Below are 12,500 nucleotides of genomic sequence, written 5' to 3'. Positions count from 1 at the left end.
TATTTCTAGCTCACTAGGTACGCCTGTGTTTGCCGTACACCTCGCTGGGAGGAAGGAACAGTGGAGCCTAGATGCCAACCTCAAACGATGCAAAAGAAATGCAGAAATGCAGAAGGGTTAAAATCGTTGGAAATGAATTCTCGACCGCATTGAAGAAAAATATGCTGTAGCTGAAGCTGCAAAAGCTCTTTAGCTTCTAGTTTGGTTGCAAGGTTTACAGAACTTCTCAGCTTTTCAAGATCTCTGCAAGAAAGTTGCTAAGTTATGCGACATTACAATTACTGTATTTGATTTCCTTTGCAACGTAAACAAGGTAAATTAAGTTGTTGACTTAAACATAAGTAGTAGGAGCAATCTGTGAATTCGGCGCTTAGGCAGACAAATACTATGTAAATAATGTAAGTATGGGTTAAAGTTTTCAGCGGAAAAAGTTGAACCGTATATCTTGGCAACTCTAAAGTATTTCTCACACTACATGCATTTGAGCTGTGTATTAGAAACATACCGCTGTGCGTAAAAGCTAATTTGGGTGATGCTGGCGTTCCGGGCCAAAACCTACATAATAAATGAAGAACACACCATTGTTTTACAGCTCGCTGAAGGCCCGTTCCGCTGTGAAAGGGTTTTCATCGCTTCGACTAAATAAATACTCCAAGTGTTGCCGTTTTACCTGTCAACTCGAGCCAAGGGTGTAGCTGTGAATTCTGGGCTCCGTACAAATGAGGTCTCTGCGGGCCGCCGTCCTCGGCGTGAAAATAGGGGCGATCCTCAGCAGTGAATGTGTCAACAACTTTACACATATGCAGCTATTGAGCGTCTCTTACAAAATCTGTGACGTGTGTTAGTCCCGAGTTTAAAATCTCACCCTGCTTATAGAGCTTGTGCGTAATCACCGGGTGTCATGACATTTCACTGCATATATGTACGACCGTATGTGTATGTATGTGACAAATACTCTCTTAAACTTGAACTTGTAACCGCAATGATGAACCACAATAACCACACAGGTATGTCCCAAGAACAATAATTAACGTCATTTAACATAGTATTGCAACAAAGTAGGACTTGGCATTTTTATCATGCTTTTTATATTTATTTTTGGTTAATAGGCTCACTGCCAACTTTTTATTTACTGTTTAAGGTATTTAATGTCAGGTTTATTGTACATCACCTTTTGTATCTTGGACTCCTCATCACTATTAACCAGGTATCTGTGTCAGCACAGAAGAAAAGCACAACAGCCAGGTAACCAGGCAGGCTGAACCACAAGACACCACAGCCACACCCAAATGCATGACTAAACACATTTTGTGACCCATTTTTTTATTTCATTTTTTTTTGTCTTTGTTGATCATGTAAATATGGCACAGAATCAGAGGACGGTGTGAACCTACACTGGGTGTTAGCACACTGTGAAAAATTGATTCATTTTGGCGTAAAAAGCATGTTCATTCCCAATTAAATTGGCCCAGAACGCTTTCCTTCATGGTTTGTGGGTCATCATTGCTCATGCTCAGAATACCTAAACGGACACAGAAGGAAGGAGAGTTAAAAGAAATGTGTTTCTTTTTAATGTTTTCGATTACTTTGATATTTTTCTTTCCTTCCCTTTGTAAGTCATGAGGTTCAGCAGCCCCATTTTCAATTGGTGTTAGCATTGATCCTTTTGTTCAGTCGCATCTACAGACTTGAACACACTTTTAACACAACATTACATAATGTTAAACATTACATGGGGATGGTAGCTCAGGCGGTAGAGCTGGTGGTCTAGTGATCTAAAGGTTGCTGGTTGGATCCCAGGCTCCTCCTGCTAGCATGCTGTAGTGTCCTTGAGCAAGACACTTAACCCCTAATTGCTCCTGATGGCTGCGTCCGTCGGTGTTTGAACAATTGTAAGTCGCTTTGGATAAAAGCGTCTGCTAAATGACTAAATGTAAATGTAAATGTAATGTATTTTGTTTGTATGTATTTTATAAACAATGTATTCATCAAACTTGAGCCGAAAAACACCCATCAATCACTGTTAAGTTAAGACCAGGCACTGAACTTTTATCAGCACCAGAAAAAGTATCTCAGAGGACAGCCCAGAAGAGCAGTTCTCAGATATGTTAAAACGTAAAAGAAGATTCCTCGACACATTTGACATTATTTATATCCTCTGACCGTAGACGAGATAAACTGTCCAACCAGAGTCTCTTTCCCTGGTCGCATACACAACAAAACACAGTTGGGATCCTGCTCCTCTGTTCCCCCCCGCAGCCAGCGTGTCCGAGCCGGCGGAGAAGTTCTGCTTGGAAAGCGTGCAGCCGTACCTGGCCTCTGCCCTGGAGGAGCTGATGGAGCCGATCAGCTCGGGCTTCCAGGAGGGGCGGCAGCTCAGCGACAGCATGATGGAGCGCATCTGCCAAGACTTCCAGGTGGGCGGGATAACGGAGGGGCTGAATCAGGTAGGTTTTGCTTTCTGTTGTTTACAGTTCCACCCGCTTTACTTGGTGTTCACGAGTCGGCCCAACAACCCCACCTCCTCCGGTCCCGGCGTGCAGGCCCTGGCCAAGATGGCACGGCCCAACCTGCTGAGCTGTTATCAGAAGATCGGCTCGCTCGAGGAGAAGCTGCCCCACCTGCACCAGCGATTTGGGTTCTCCAATGTCGGCAGCCTGATCCACAGCGCTCAGATAGACCTACAGCAGGTACGGCTGTCTGTCTTTCTGCCTATCTGCTGTGGTGGATGGGGTGGCTTGAGTAGCCACGCCTGATGCTCGTTGGTTGGGCTATCGAGCATCAGGTTTAAAAACCCCTGGAGCCCTGTGTCATGACATGTTCAGTCTGCTCCTGGCTAATTCCACCTAGCCCCATCTCTACAATAAACTGGTCTTCACAACCCCCCCCGTCGTCTGTGTCGGAGGTCCCTGAACACGCCACTTGAGTGGCCTGTGGTGGCGTGCCACACGCCACTCACCCTGTCTGTCTGTCTGTCTGTCTGTCTCTCTATCTATTGTTTTTCACAGGAAGTACCTACAGGAAACCCTTAGTGATTCTGATAGGAGGTGGAGGTGGCTATTGTTGCTCCTATGCACACACTCACACTCTAGCAATTTCTTCTACATACCAGTGCTCACCAGTGGCTCCTTGCCCGATGGCTCAGCGTGTGTTAATCTGCTGATCCACAAACTACGTGGGCTGCGTAAACGTCTGACTCTGTGATTTGATGAGCCCATATTTACACATACACGCCTGTACAGCATTTCTTCACGATAGACTTCCTGCGTTAGAAACAATCTTGATTCATAAGCGGCCTTAGAAATGTGTCTGGGTGAATTCTGTAAATGGTAGCTTTTGATAATTTAATTCTACATACAGTATACAGTATGTCTGAACTCTTTCCACTGAAAACTCTTACTTACACTCTCCACAGGTAGAATTTGTCTTAACCCCTCTGTTAATTTTCTATTCTTTGCACCAAGGCCCATTTTAATACCATTTACACTGAGTATCCCTTATATTAGGCTTATTATCTAAATCCCAGATTACACCTTAGTTTTTGAGTAAACATATAAACCACATCGACATGTTTTGGTTTCAGCTGATGCAGAACGCAGCCTTCACCTTTCAGCAGCTGCTTCACAAGGCCATCCAGGACAACCCAGAAATTGCCGGCTCTGCCATGGAGAAAGCCAGGCACAGGGTGCTCAAGGTCGGATAAACAGAAAGATCTCATCAATAATTGATCTCACTCTCTGAAGGGAACCGTAAAAGTATATATTCCGGTTTCAGATTTCTGACCGACCTATTACCTCCCCTCCCTTTGTCTCCTCAGCAATATGACTACGACAGCAGCTCTGTGAGGAAGAGGATCTTCCAGGAGGCTCTAGTGGCCGTCACTCTGCCCCACATCAAGAAGAACTTAGCCCCCATAGTTAAACCTGTGAGTCTGAACACACACACACACACACACAAACACACACACACACACACACACACTTTGTCAGATCTACAGCTGTATGTCTCTTTCTGGATAGGATCTTCAAGGTCTAGAACAGCTCATCTACGCCGACCATGCCAACCTTGTCCATGTGGAAAATGTCTACGAGGGCATTCTGCTGCAGACGCTGGACAAGGAGGTCACCAAAGGTACCTAGTACTACCACGACGACGACTGGTTTTGTTTAAGGTTACTCCAAGCGGTTTTGAGAGGAGAGCGCTAACGTCCCCATCTTCTCTCTTTCCAGTGGTGAAGGAGGCGGCCAGCCTGAAGAAGCACAACCTGTTCACCGACAGCCGAGACCTCCTCAGTCAGTCCAGCCGCTCCAGCCTCTCCTCCCCCACACCCTCCTCCCCGGGCAGCCCGGCCAGCTTGCTGGCTTCCCACATGAGGCCCGCCGCCGAGCCCGAGCGTGCCACCGTGCCCTCCTCTCCTTGCATGGACAACAGCCTGGCCTCGGATCCGCTGCAGGAGAAAGAGGACGTCGCGCTGCCAGTCACGGCCAAGGCCGACGCAGGGATCGACGCCGAGGATGTCGTCGTGACGCCCGCCGAGAATGAAGAAAGGAAGGCTCAAGTGGTGGACGTTGTTCCTGTCGCGGACACCCCTGTAGCCCCGGAGGACGCCGCCGCGCTCCAGACGGCAGCGACGGCAGATGCTGACCCGGCCGCCGAGGCGGAAGAGGCTGGAGCTGCTGCAGAGGCTGTAAACGAAAGGAGAGAGGTTCTTGTCGAAGAGGAGAAAATAGAGACGTCAGCTGAAGCCCTGACACAGAGCAGGGATGCCCCAGTGGAAAAGGCTTTGCAAGGAACTCCCACTCCTGCAGGGGGTGCGGGGGAAACGCATGACCAAGAAGAGTGTATTATGCCCCCCCCCTTAGAATTTGCCAATGACCAAACCCCAGTATGTCATTTAGCCGAAGGCGTGGCTGCATTAACAGTAATTCACACTGAGGAGGAAGACTCCGAATGTTCTCCTCCCGAGGTTGAGTTGGAAGCGCCCTCTTGTGGCGAGGGATCTGCACTCGCAGCTGGAGAATGCAGCCCGGCTCTCGACGCAGAAGAGGCTGAACTCGTCGCCGGTTCTGAATCCTCTTCCCTCAACGTGTATGCAGGAAGTGACTGCGCCGCCTCAGACCTGGAGTCCATGGAGAGCGGCGAAAAAGCATCGTCGACCTCTGACCCGATGGAGGAGGAAGGTGACGTCACTGAATGGACTGCGAGCTCGAGTGACCCCTCTGCCGATACCCTGGAAACCCCCCCGGTAACTCGCGACGGCCCGTCAACGCTGACAGGAGCCTACTGCGGCGATGCCACCTCCAGGGAGGATGCCGCCACGGAGGCCTGCAAGTCTCCAGAAACCGCAACCTCAGAGGCACCGGCAGAGGTCCCCCCCCCCCCCCGGCCCGGACGCCCCGGCCACCGACTGCATCAGAGAGATTCGAGATCTGGTGGTAGAGGTCATTGAGGTGGAGGAGCTGGTGCAGCACTACCCAAGCGATATTCCCGCAGATCAGTGAAACATGCCACCACAGTTATTCACCGTCTCATCCCATCATATCAACTCAAGACAATGGCAAGGGGCGTCCTTGTGAAGTGATGGAGAGGAGCTTTTTGTCAGGGAGCAAAGTAAGTCATAATATGAGTTACAATATCACCATCTATGTTGCCTTTGTAACATAAGAAGTCCTATCAAAAACAAATTTAGCACAAAAGGAACTACCTGCTCTGGACTGATATTGCAGGTTAGAAACCTCATATCAAACATGCAGATAGCAGTAGCTAGAATGCATGGTATTAGTGTAAATTATTTTTTGATTATATATGGGTAACGTAATTGGTCCAAAGCACCACAAGCTGACATTCCAAAAAGCATCTTGATGTAATTTTTTTTTAATTTTTTTATAAACTTTTTTTTAAAACATTGTCTTGAACACTTAAATGTTCTCAGCACAAAGTTACTTTGGGAAGACCACTGGAGATTGTATTAGATTCGATTAGATACTTTAGTGATCCCAGGAGGGAAATTGCGAAAACCACTAGGTATAAATTTCCACCAAACTACAGAATGAAATTCAGTTGGTGAAATGTTGTATCAGGGGTCGTTTAGCTTCACCCCTGACACCAGATACTTCCTTTTATAATACGTATTTTTGAGGGATTTGAAAACACTAAAGCAAAAAAAGTGAACCCATGGTGGTAGTTATTTTACAGAAGAATTTTAAGTAGCACATGAAGTGCCTTTGCAATAGCTCCCACAAACTTGGGTTCCGTTTTGCTCCAAAGTGCCTTGACTCTTGATTCAACCGTGAAGGAAGGCAACCTCATTTATGGGGATGTGGTTGCCATAGATACTGTCTCTCAGTCTATATACCTGTGCTGAAAACAATGCAAAGTGCCTGTCATCCATCCCATACAGTACATCCTGTAACGATATCGTTCATAAAACGGCTCTGCTAACGTGAGCCAATGTTAATGACAAGAATGAAGATGTTCCCTCCCCCAGCCAAATTATGAATATGAGTCAACTTATTGTTAATATACTTGTATTATTATTATTATTATTATTTGTAGAATTATTATTGTTAGTCCGTAAAAACGTTGTTGTTTGAAGTATACCAACCAAATGTTCAGGGGGTGTCAGGGAAAATAGCACATGAAATAAATACAGCATGCTGCTTTTATGACTTGTTTATTGTCTATTTTTCCATTTTATCAACATATTGTGAAACATAGAAACAAGGCGTGTGCACCTCTCAGCAAATTCTATTTAAGGAATTTTAGTTTGCTATTTTAGTTAAATTCAAAAGTCCCGATTTTGCATCAAAACAGTAAACAATTTTTTATCCGTTGAATGTTTCCTATGATAAGCAAAGTTAACCAAAATGTTCGCTCTGAGCCTATGTGCATTCAAGTGTCCTCAATGTCCCTATTCTAAATGAATACATTTAAAAAATATATTTGATGCCAAAAATACCCTTAATATCGACCGATTAGACATTTTAAATACATTTTAAGGCCTTAATTTTAATGAATTAATTTCATATTTTCTTGTGAATTGCAAGTATTCTATGCAAACTTCAGTCATGTTTAAATCACTTTTTTTTAATTCCTGAAACATTTATTTCAATGCTGTTCAATATTTCAGCAGGGCAGTGACATTCCAGGCACACAGGACAAAAACATCATGTCATTTTCTGACAATTATAAAGCAATATTTAGGAGATTTATAAAGCGATTTCCCCCACAATAAGGACAGAGCATAAAATGTTTTCACATTTCTTTTCCTATGACATTCTAAACAGTAAAATAAGACATTTTGTTGACAAGTCCCAGCATCTGGATTCCAGTTCATCCAGTGTTGAATGACTTAAAAATGTGCAAAGGGAAAACTTTAGTAGTGTTTACAAGCAACTACAGTCCAGCTCCACCTCTGACGTCCCGCTGATCCTCAGACAGATCCAGGGGGTTTCACAATCCCTGTCTCTACCAAAGGCAAAATTGGCCATGTTTTTACAAAACATTCTGTAATGTCGTGCATTTTAAATATCAGAGGTATTTTACAAAATGGCCAACCCCCCTAGATAATATTAAACATGTGAAATAAATAAGATAACCATACATACAGTACAACATTGAAATCAATTCAATACCAATACAATCGGAAATAACAATTGTAATTTGCCTTCTTTTAAGATTTTGTATTTTATTGTTTTACTGTTATTCACATTCAATAAGATTAGTTAAGCATATTTTAAGCTTGAATGCACTACTGCATGCAATCAACCGATAAGAGAAGACACAGTGGCAGCACACAGTGAAAGCACCCAACTCCAGTCTGAACGTACGGCAGATTCATTTTCTCAGTTCGTCATTTCATCTTCTGTGTCACTCGTTGTTTGTGTGCATCGTGTGCACATGTGGGTGTATCGGCGTCGAGCTGTGCGTGAGGGGCAGCTCTGTGTGCCAGCGAGAAGCCGCCCCGTGGTAGTTGAGGAAGAACTGCTCGTCGGGCCGGAAGCCGTAGGCCGTGGCCGGCCGTCCTCCGGCGCTTGCCGCTGCTGGGACAAACTGCTCCGGCACACTGGGTGGGGGGGGGAGGGGGGAGGACGAGAAACAGGAAAAAACGAATGAAACGTACCGACAGCATTCTCATCCCAGAGGTTCACGTACACACACAGGCCGCCAGGTGGAGCTCTAATGCCGCGCTTCTCACTCGGAAAGGGCTGGCTCACAACAGCTGACAAATAAAAGCTTCTCAAAAAAAAAAAGTCAATGTAATATTAATCCGCTGCTAATGCCGGTTGTTTGACTCCAACAATGAGCGTTTGGAATTACAGAGCACTTATGGCTGCAGGGGTAAACAGCGGAGCGGCCAAGCTATAAAAAAACACCACAATGTCATAACAAGAGCGGTAGGAAGAAAGAGGCGGCGGCGGCCGGCCAAGTTCTGAGAACCTGGGTGCCCTCCGCCCTGCACCGGGGGCCTGTTGAGGGGGATGATGGAGTGCCTGTATCGACAGCGTGTAAATCAGTTTCCATGGGGATGTGGATACAAACAGGGCGACGGCCCAATCGATTTCATGCCCCATCTTCTGTCCAGCTGGTGTGAGCGTGTGTTCGTGGGGGTCACGGCACCGGGCCACCTTGTCAGGCCGTGCCGGCGTGATGGATAAACTGGGGGGGCTTAGCAGATGACAGCGTGTGTCATATTCCTCCCCTTCTCTTCCCCTCTGCCCTCGGCTTCTCCCTCACCGTCTCTCCTCTGTTGTTGCTCTCCCTCTCTCTCTCTCTCCTCGCCGGGGCCGGCCCGACGTCCTTCCCTCGCCTTCTAAAATACGAGCTGTTTGCTTTGCCCCTGCGAGCGCCTATAATGACGTGTTGTTTTTAGCCAAATCACTTCCAGCGATCAGTTACGCAGCTCGCCCCCCCCTCTTCCTTCTCCTTTTTGCCTGTGCCCCCACCTCCATCACAACTGCACCCTTTTCCCCAACCTCCACCCCATACAAACTATCCTCCTCTACCTCCTCTCCCTGGGCAGAAATATGTATTTTTCCTCTCCGCACGCTACGGCTGTCAGGGGGGATTTGAGTGCCGGCCTAAAGGAGGCTGGGAAGAACAGTGGAGCTCTGAGTCACACCATCTGCCCGCCTGGTTCTGGAGCTGTCTGTCCGTCCATCCGCCTTACCGGCTGGTTACACCCTCGGAGCTGGCGGAAGGACACAGCTGGACCGCAGGCCTCTCTTCCACTGCTCAAAGCCCATATGTAGTCTTGATATGCGACTAGTTTATGGTGGTTTTATGACTGCATGGTCAGCTTTCCAATATCTGGACATTAATGGCAGCGGAGGAAAACTCCCAATTTTAGAGTAGCGTAGTGTTTTGGAAGGCGTCCATATAATGTCCGCGACATAATTCAAATAGTATATTTTGATAAGAGACATGAGTCATATGTTGAAAAGCTAAAACACGCCAAACATACTGACATGTTTTGAGGAAGACTTTGTTCTGTGTCTGTGGGTATAAAGGATGCAAGTCTGTGAAGTGGACTTTAGCAAAAGCGATAGGTCTACTGATGCTTTTTTTCCATTCGGTTAAAGGAAAACCCTGTTTTTAACCCCAGCCTTATTTTTCTCACCAGGACCGTGGTCGCGATTGCCCCATCGCACCGGAGTCGCTGAAGCTTTTCTCTCAACACTGGATCAGTTTGCACAGTTCTGATGCCAATCACTCAGGTTGACTCCCAATGATTGAAAAAGAAGAGTTTTCCTTCAAGGTGCTTGCAAAGTCAAATAGCCCAAAAAAGTTAATGTTACAGATTCAAGTAATCTTCCAGACAGTTGCCCGGTCACTCAGCTGATGTCACTTGCGATATTCCTTATCATGAAACATGCAAATCTACTTATCTGCGTACTCGTTCAAAATACATGCGCCCATGTGTGTTGTGACAGAACGAGCATGGGGGATGCTGGGTCATTAGGACAAAGGGCCCCAGTGTTCCTACACAAAAAAAAGGCTGCGTCGGGCCCCAAGAGGGGTCCCCGCCAGCAGTAGGTGGTGGGGTGAGGTGTGTGCACACCTTCCATCCCAGCGAGAGCACTCCTCGGTAGGGAGCAGGAAGGGGAAATCAGGGCCCTTTTCCTCCTCTGGCGTGACCCTTTGGCCCCCGTGCGTCTGTCTCCTCCAGACCCCGGGGCCCGGTCCCGCTTTGATCTGCGCCAACGCTGTCACTGCTCAGGTTACCGCCGACCCCACCCCCGCCACCCCCAGCGCTCACCTGATTGTGAGGCCATTCCACTCTCTGCATGAAATAAATCCTTTAAACTATTTTGGTGTGTGCCAATCTCTCCTTTCTACTTTACAAGATCTTTTTAATCCAGCATCCATCCCATTTGGTATCGGATGTGCGGGTCTTCTTTATCGCCATATCCCGAGAAATCGCACCTTGGGAGTTCGAACCCCATCTCTTCCACATGATGGCCGCCTGCTTGTCCGTCACTCATCTGTCATCTCTCCACTGGAACCCGCGTTCTGTTTTTCTCCCGCTTTCATTTTTCCTATCGCGTCGGTTCGACCGCTGCCCAGGCGGCCCCCAGCGCTTCTGGTAAATGTCCCTAGGCTTTCCAATGACACACAGTCAAGGCGTTTCCCGAGGCCGGTGTAAATCAGCGCGTTATGATGCTCGCATACGAATAACAGTAATTGTATTAAGTCAATTTTTTAAAAAGGGTCCCATTCACACCATGTTTCACACATAGTTTAAAATAAGCATCAGAGCTGGCTTTGATTATTGTGTTAACCTGGATCACTCGAGTGTACACTGGCCAAATTAAAACAGTCTCACAGACGCCAATTCCCCCAGCTCACCGCGTATATTTAAAAGGTATCAGTTACAAAGAGAGTGGAGGAGGAGGTGGTGAGGGGGTTCACTCTGCGTTCCCTTGACTTTGCTCTCTCATTTTCTCTTCTCTCGCTTGCTCAGTCTCCCTCTCTCTCTCTCTCTCTCTCGCTCTCTCTCTCTCCTTCCTGCTCCCTCCTTCCTGTCCATTTGGTCTGAAAGCTGAAATAACTGCAGCGTGGATTCAGCTCATAGTCTCGCTATCTACACAGTCGACCTCTCAACGGCAGCCAAGTCAAACATTCCTGCCTCGAGGAAAAAAAAAAAAAAAAAAAAAAAAAGACTTGACACAAGCTTTATCGCACGCACAGTGAGATGTTTGATAATAAACAAGACAAATTACTCAGAATAAACTCTCAATTTCCGAAACTATTCATCATATTAGTAGTGTATCACATCTTCTGCCTGTGATAATTATAAAAAAAAAACACACAGGCGGAAAAAACACAAAGGCGTGCACCGCCCCAGACCGATAACGATTGTCACTCCTACTTCCCTGCGTTTTGGCCCGAGTGACGACGGAACCAGCCCTGACCCTGATGATGTGTGATGAGAGAGAGAGAGAGAGAGAGAGAGAGAGAGAGAGAGAGAGAGAGAGAGAGAGAGCAGAGAGAGAGAGAGAGAGAGAGAGAGAGAGAGAGAGAGAAGAGAGAGAGAGAGAGAGAGAGAGAGAGAGAGAGAGAGAGAGAGAGAGAGAGAGAGAGAGAGAACAGGGGAGCGAGCGTGTTTGTTCTCAAAGCTCGCTCAGGGTGGAGGGACAGCCTTCTGGGACGGCGCTCGGCTCTGGACTCAGACTTGCTCCGGTTCAATAACACAGATCGGGAATGGCGCTTCGGGAAAAAACAACACGCCGGGGTCACATGACCGCTACCGCCGCTCGGCCAAGTCGTCTGGCTCCGTTACCCCAAGACACCGGCGGCTAGAAGGTAAACACTCGCTGTTTTGTGTTTCCCTCCCCCTGACAGAGCGGGTTTTTCTGGACAAAGACAACCTGCCGTGCCTGCCAGCCTCAACCCTACATTCACACACTTGAAAACATTTCAACTGCACCACCCCCCCCCCCCAAAAAAAACAAAAAAAAACATCATATTACAGAATAGAAAGCGCCTTTACCTGCCAATGAACCCAGCGCTCTGTCCCAGGTCTCCATTTTGGAAGTCAGTGAAGAACTCGGGGCTGATGGCACCATCGGCTGGGATAATCCCTTCTGGATGGAGGGAAAACATGCAAACAATCTTTAAGAGCCGCACAAACTTTGGGAACGGGTGGAGGGAGGTCCGCTTTGGGGACAATCTCAGGGGGAAAAAAAAATCATCATTTTTAATCATCAATTTCACCATTGAACCTTTGTCTTCCTCCATTCCTCCTGCAACCACACCTTCCCCCCATTGGACATCTTGCTCTCCATCTTGCCCCCTCTGTCTTCTATCCCTCGAACCAACTCATCTATCATGGGTTCCATTCATCACCTATTTTCATCTCCCATCCTCCGACTGTTTCTCCCCATCTCCCCCGTTGTGTCCCCCTAGCTCCCTTATTTTCAAGCAGGTTCCTTCCAATCCTCCCCCCGGATTCCTCCCCATCCAGTTCTTCATCCCTGCTCTGTCATCTCCCCCTCCCC

The 12,500-nt window shown here is 47.2% G+C and overlaps 2 protein-coding genes across 4 annotated transcripts in view; one reads left to right on the top strand and one right to left on the bottom strand.

The window, feature by feature from the left end:
- Positions 1–9,718, top strand: part of niban1a (niban apoptosis regulator 1a) — a 26,827-nt gene extending 17,109 nt beyond the window's left edge. The window contains exons 9-14 of one of the 3 annotated variants that reach the window (XR_013844214.1): positions 2,260–2,690; positions 3,584–3,694; positions 3,818–3,925; positions 4,020–4,131; positions 4,230–5,610; positions 9,623–9,718. Coding sequence is in view for 2 of the 3 variants with exons in the window: in XM_080002529.1 (XP_079858655.1) it covers positions 2,260–2,690; positions 3,584–3,694; positions 3,818–3,925; positions 4,020–4,131; positions 4,230–5,449 (1,982 nt within the window). In the remaining variant the exon portion in view is untranslated. Of the gene's footprint in view, positions 1–2,259; positions 2,691–3,583; positions 3,695–3,817; positions 3,926–4,019; positions 4,132–4,229; positions 6,656–9,622 lie in introns of those variants that run through there. The other 2 variants (XM_080002530.1, XM_080002529.1) reach the window with 2 other exon arrangements.
- kifap3a (kinesin-associated protein 3a) overlaps positions 7,870–12,500 on the bottom strand; it is a gene marked incomplete at both ends in the record, with an annotated part of 25,466 nt that continues 20,835 nt past the window's right edge. Inside the window, 2 exons of the mRNA XM_079997944.1 lie at positions 7,870–8,065; positions 11,993–12,071. Of these exons, the coding sequence (XP_079854070.1) occupies positions 7,870–8,065; positions 11,993–12,071 (275 nt within the window). The remainder of the gene's footprint in view (positions 8,066–11,992; positions 12,072–12,500) is intronic.

This window comes from Zeus faber (genome assembly GCF_960531495.2).
Source record: "Zeus faber genome assembly, chromosome: 1".
Taxonomy (NCBI): Eukaryota; Metazoa; Chordata; class Actinopteri; order Zeiformes; family Zeidae; genus Zeus; species Zeus faber.
This window is presented reverse-complemented; position numbering and strand designations above follow the sequence as displayed.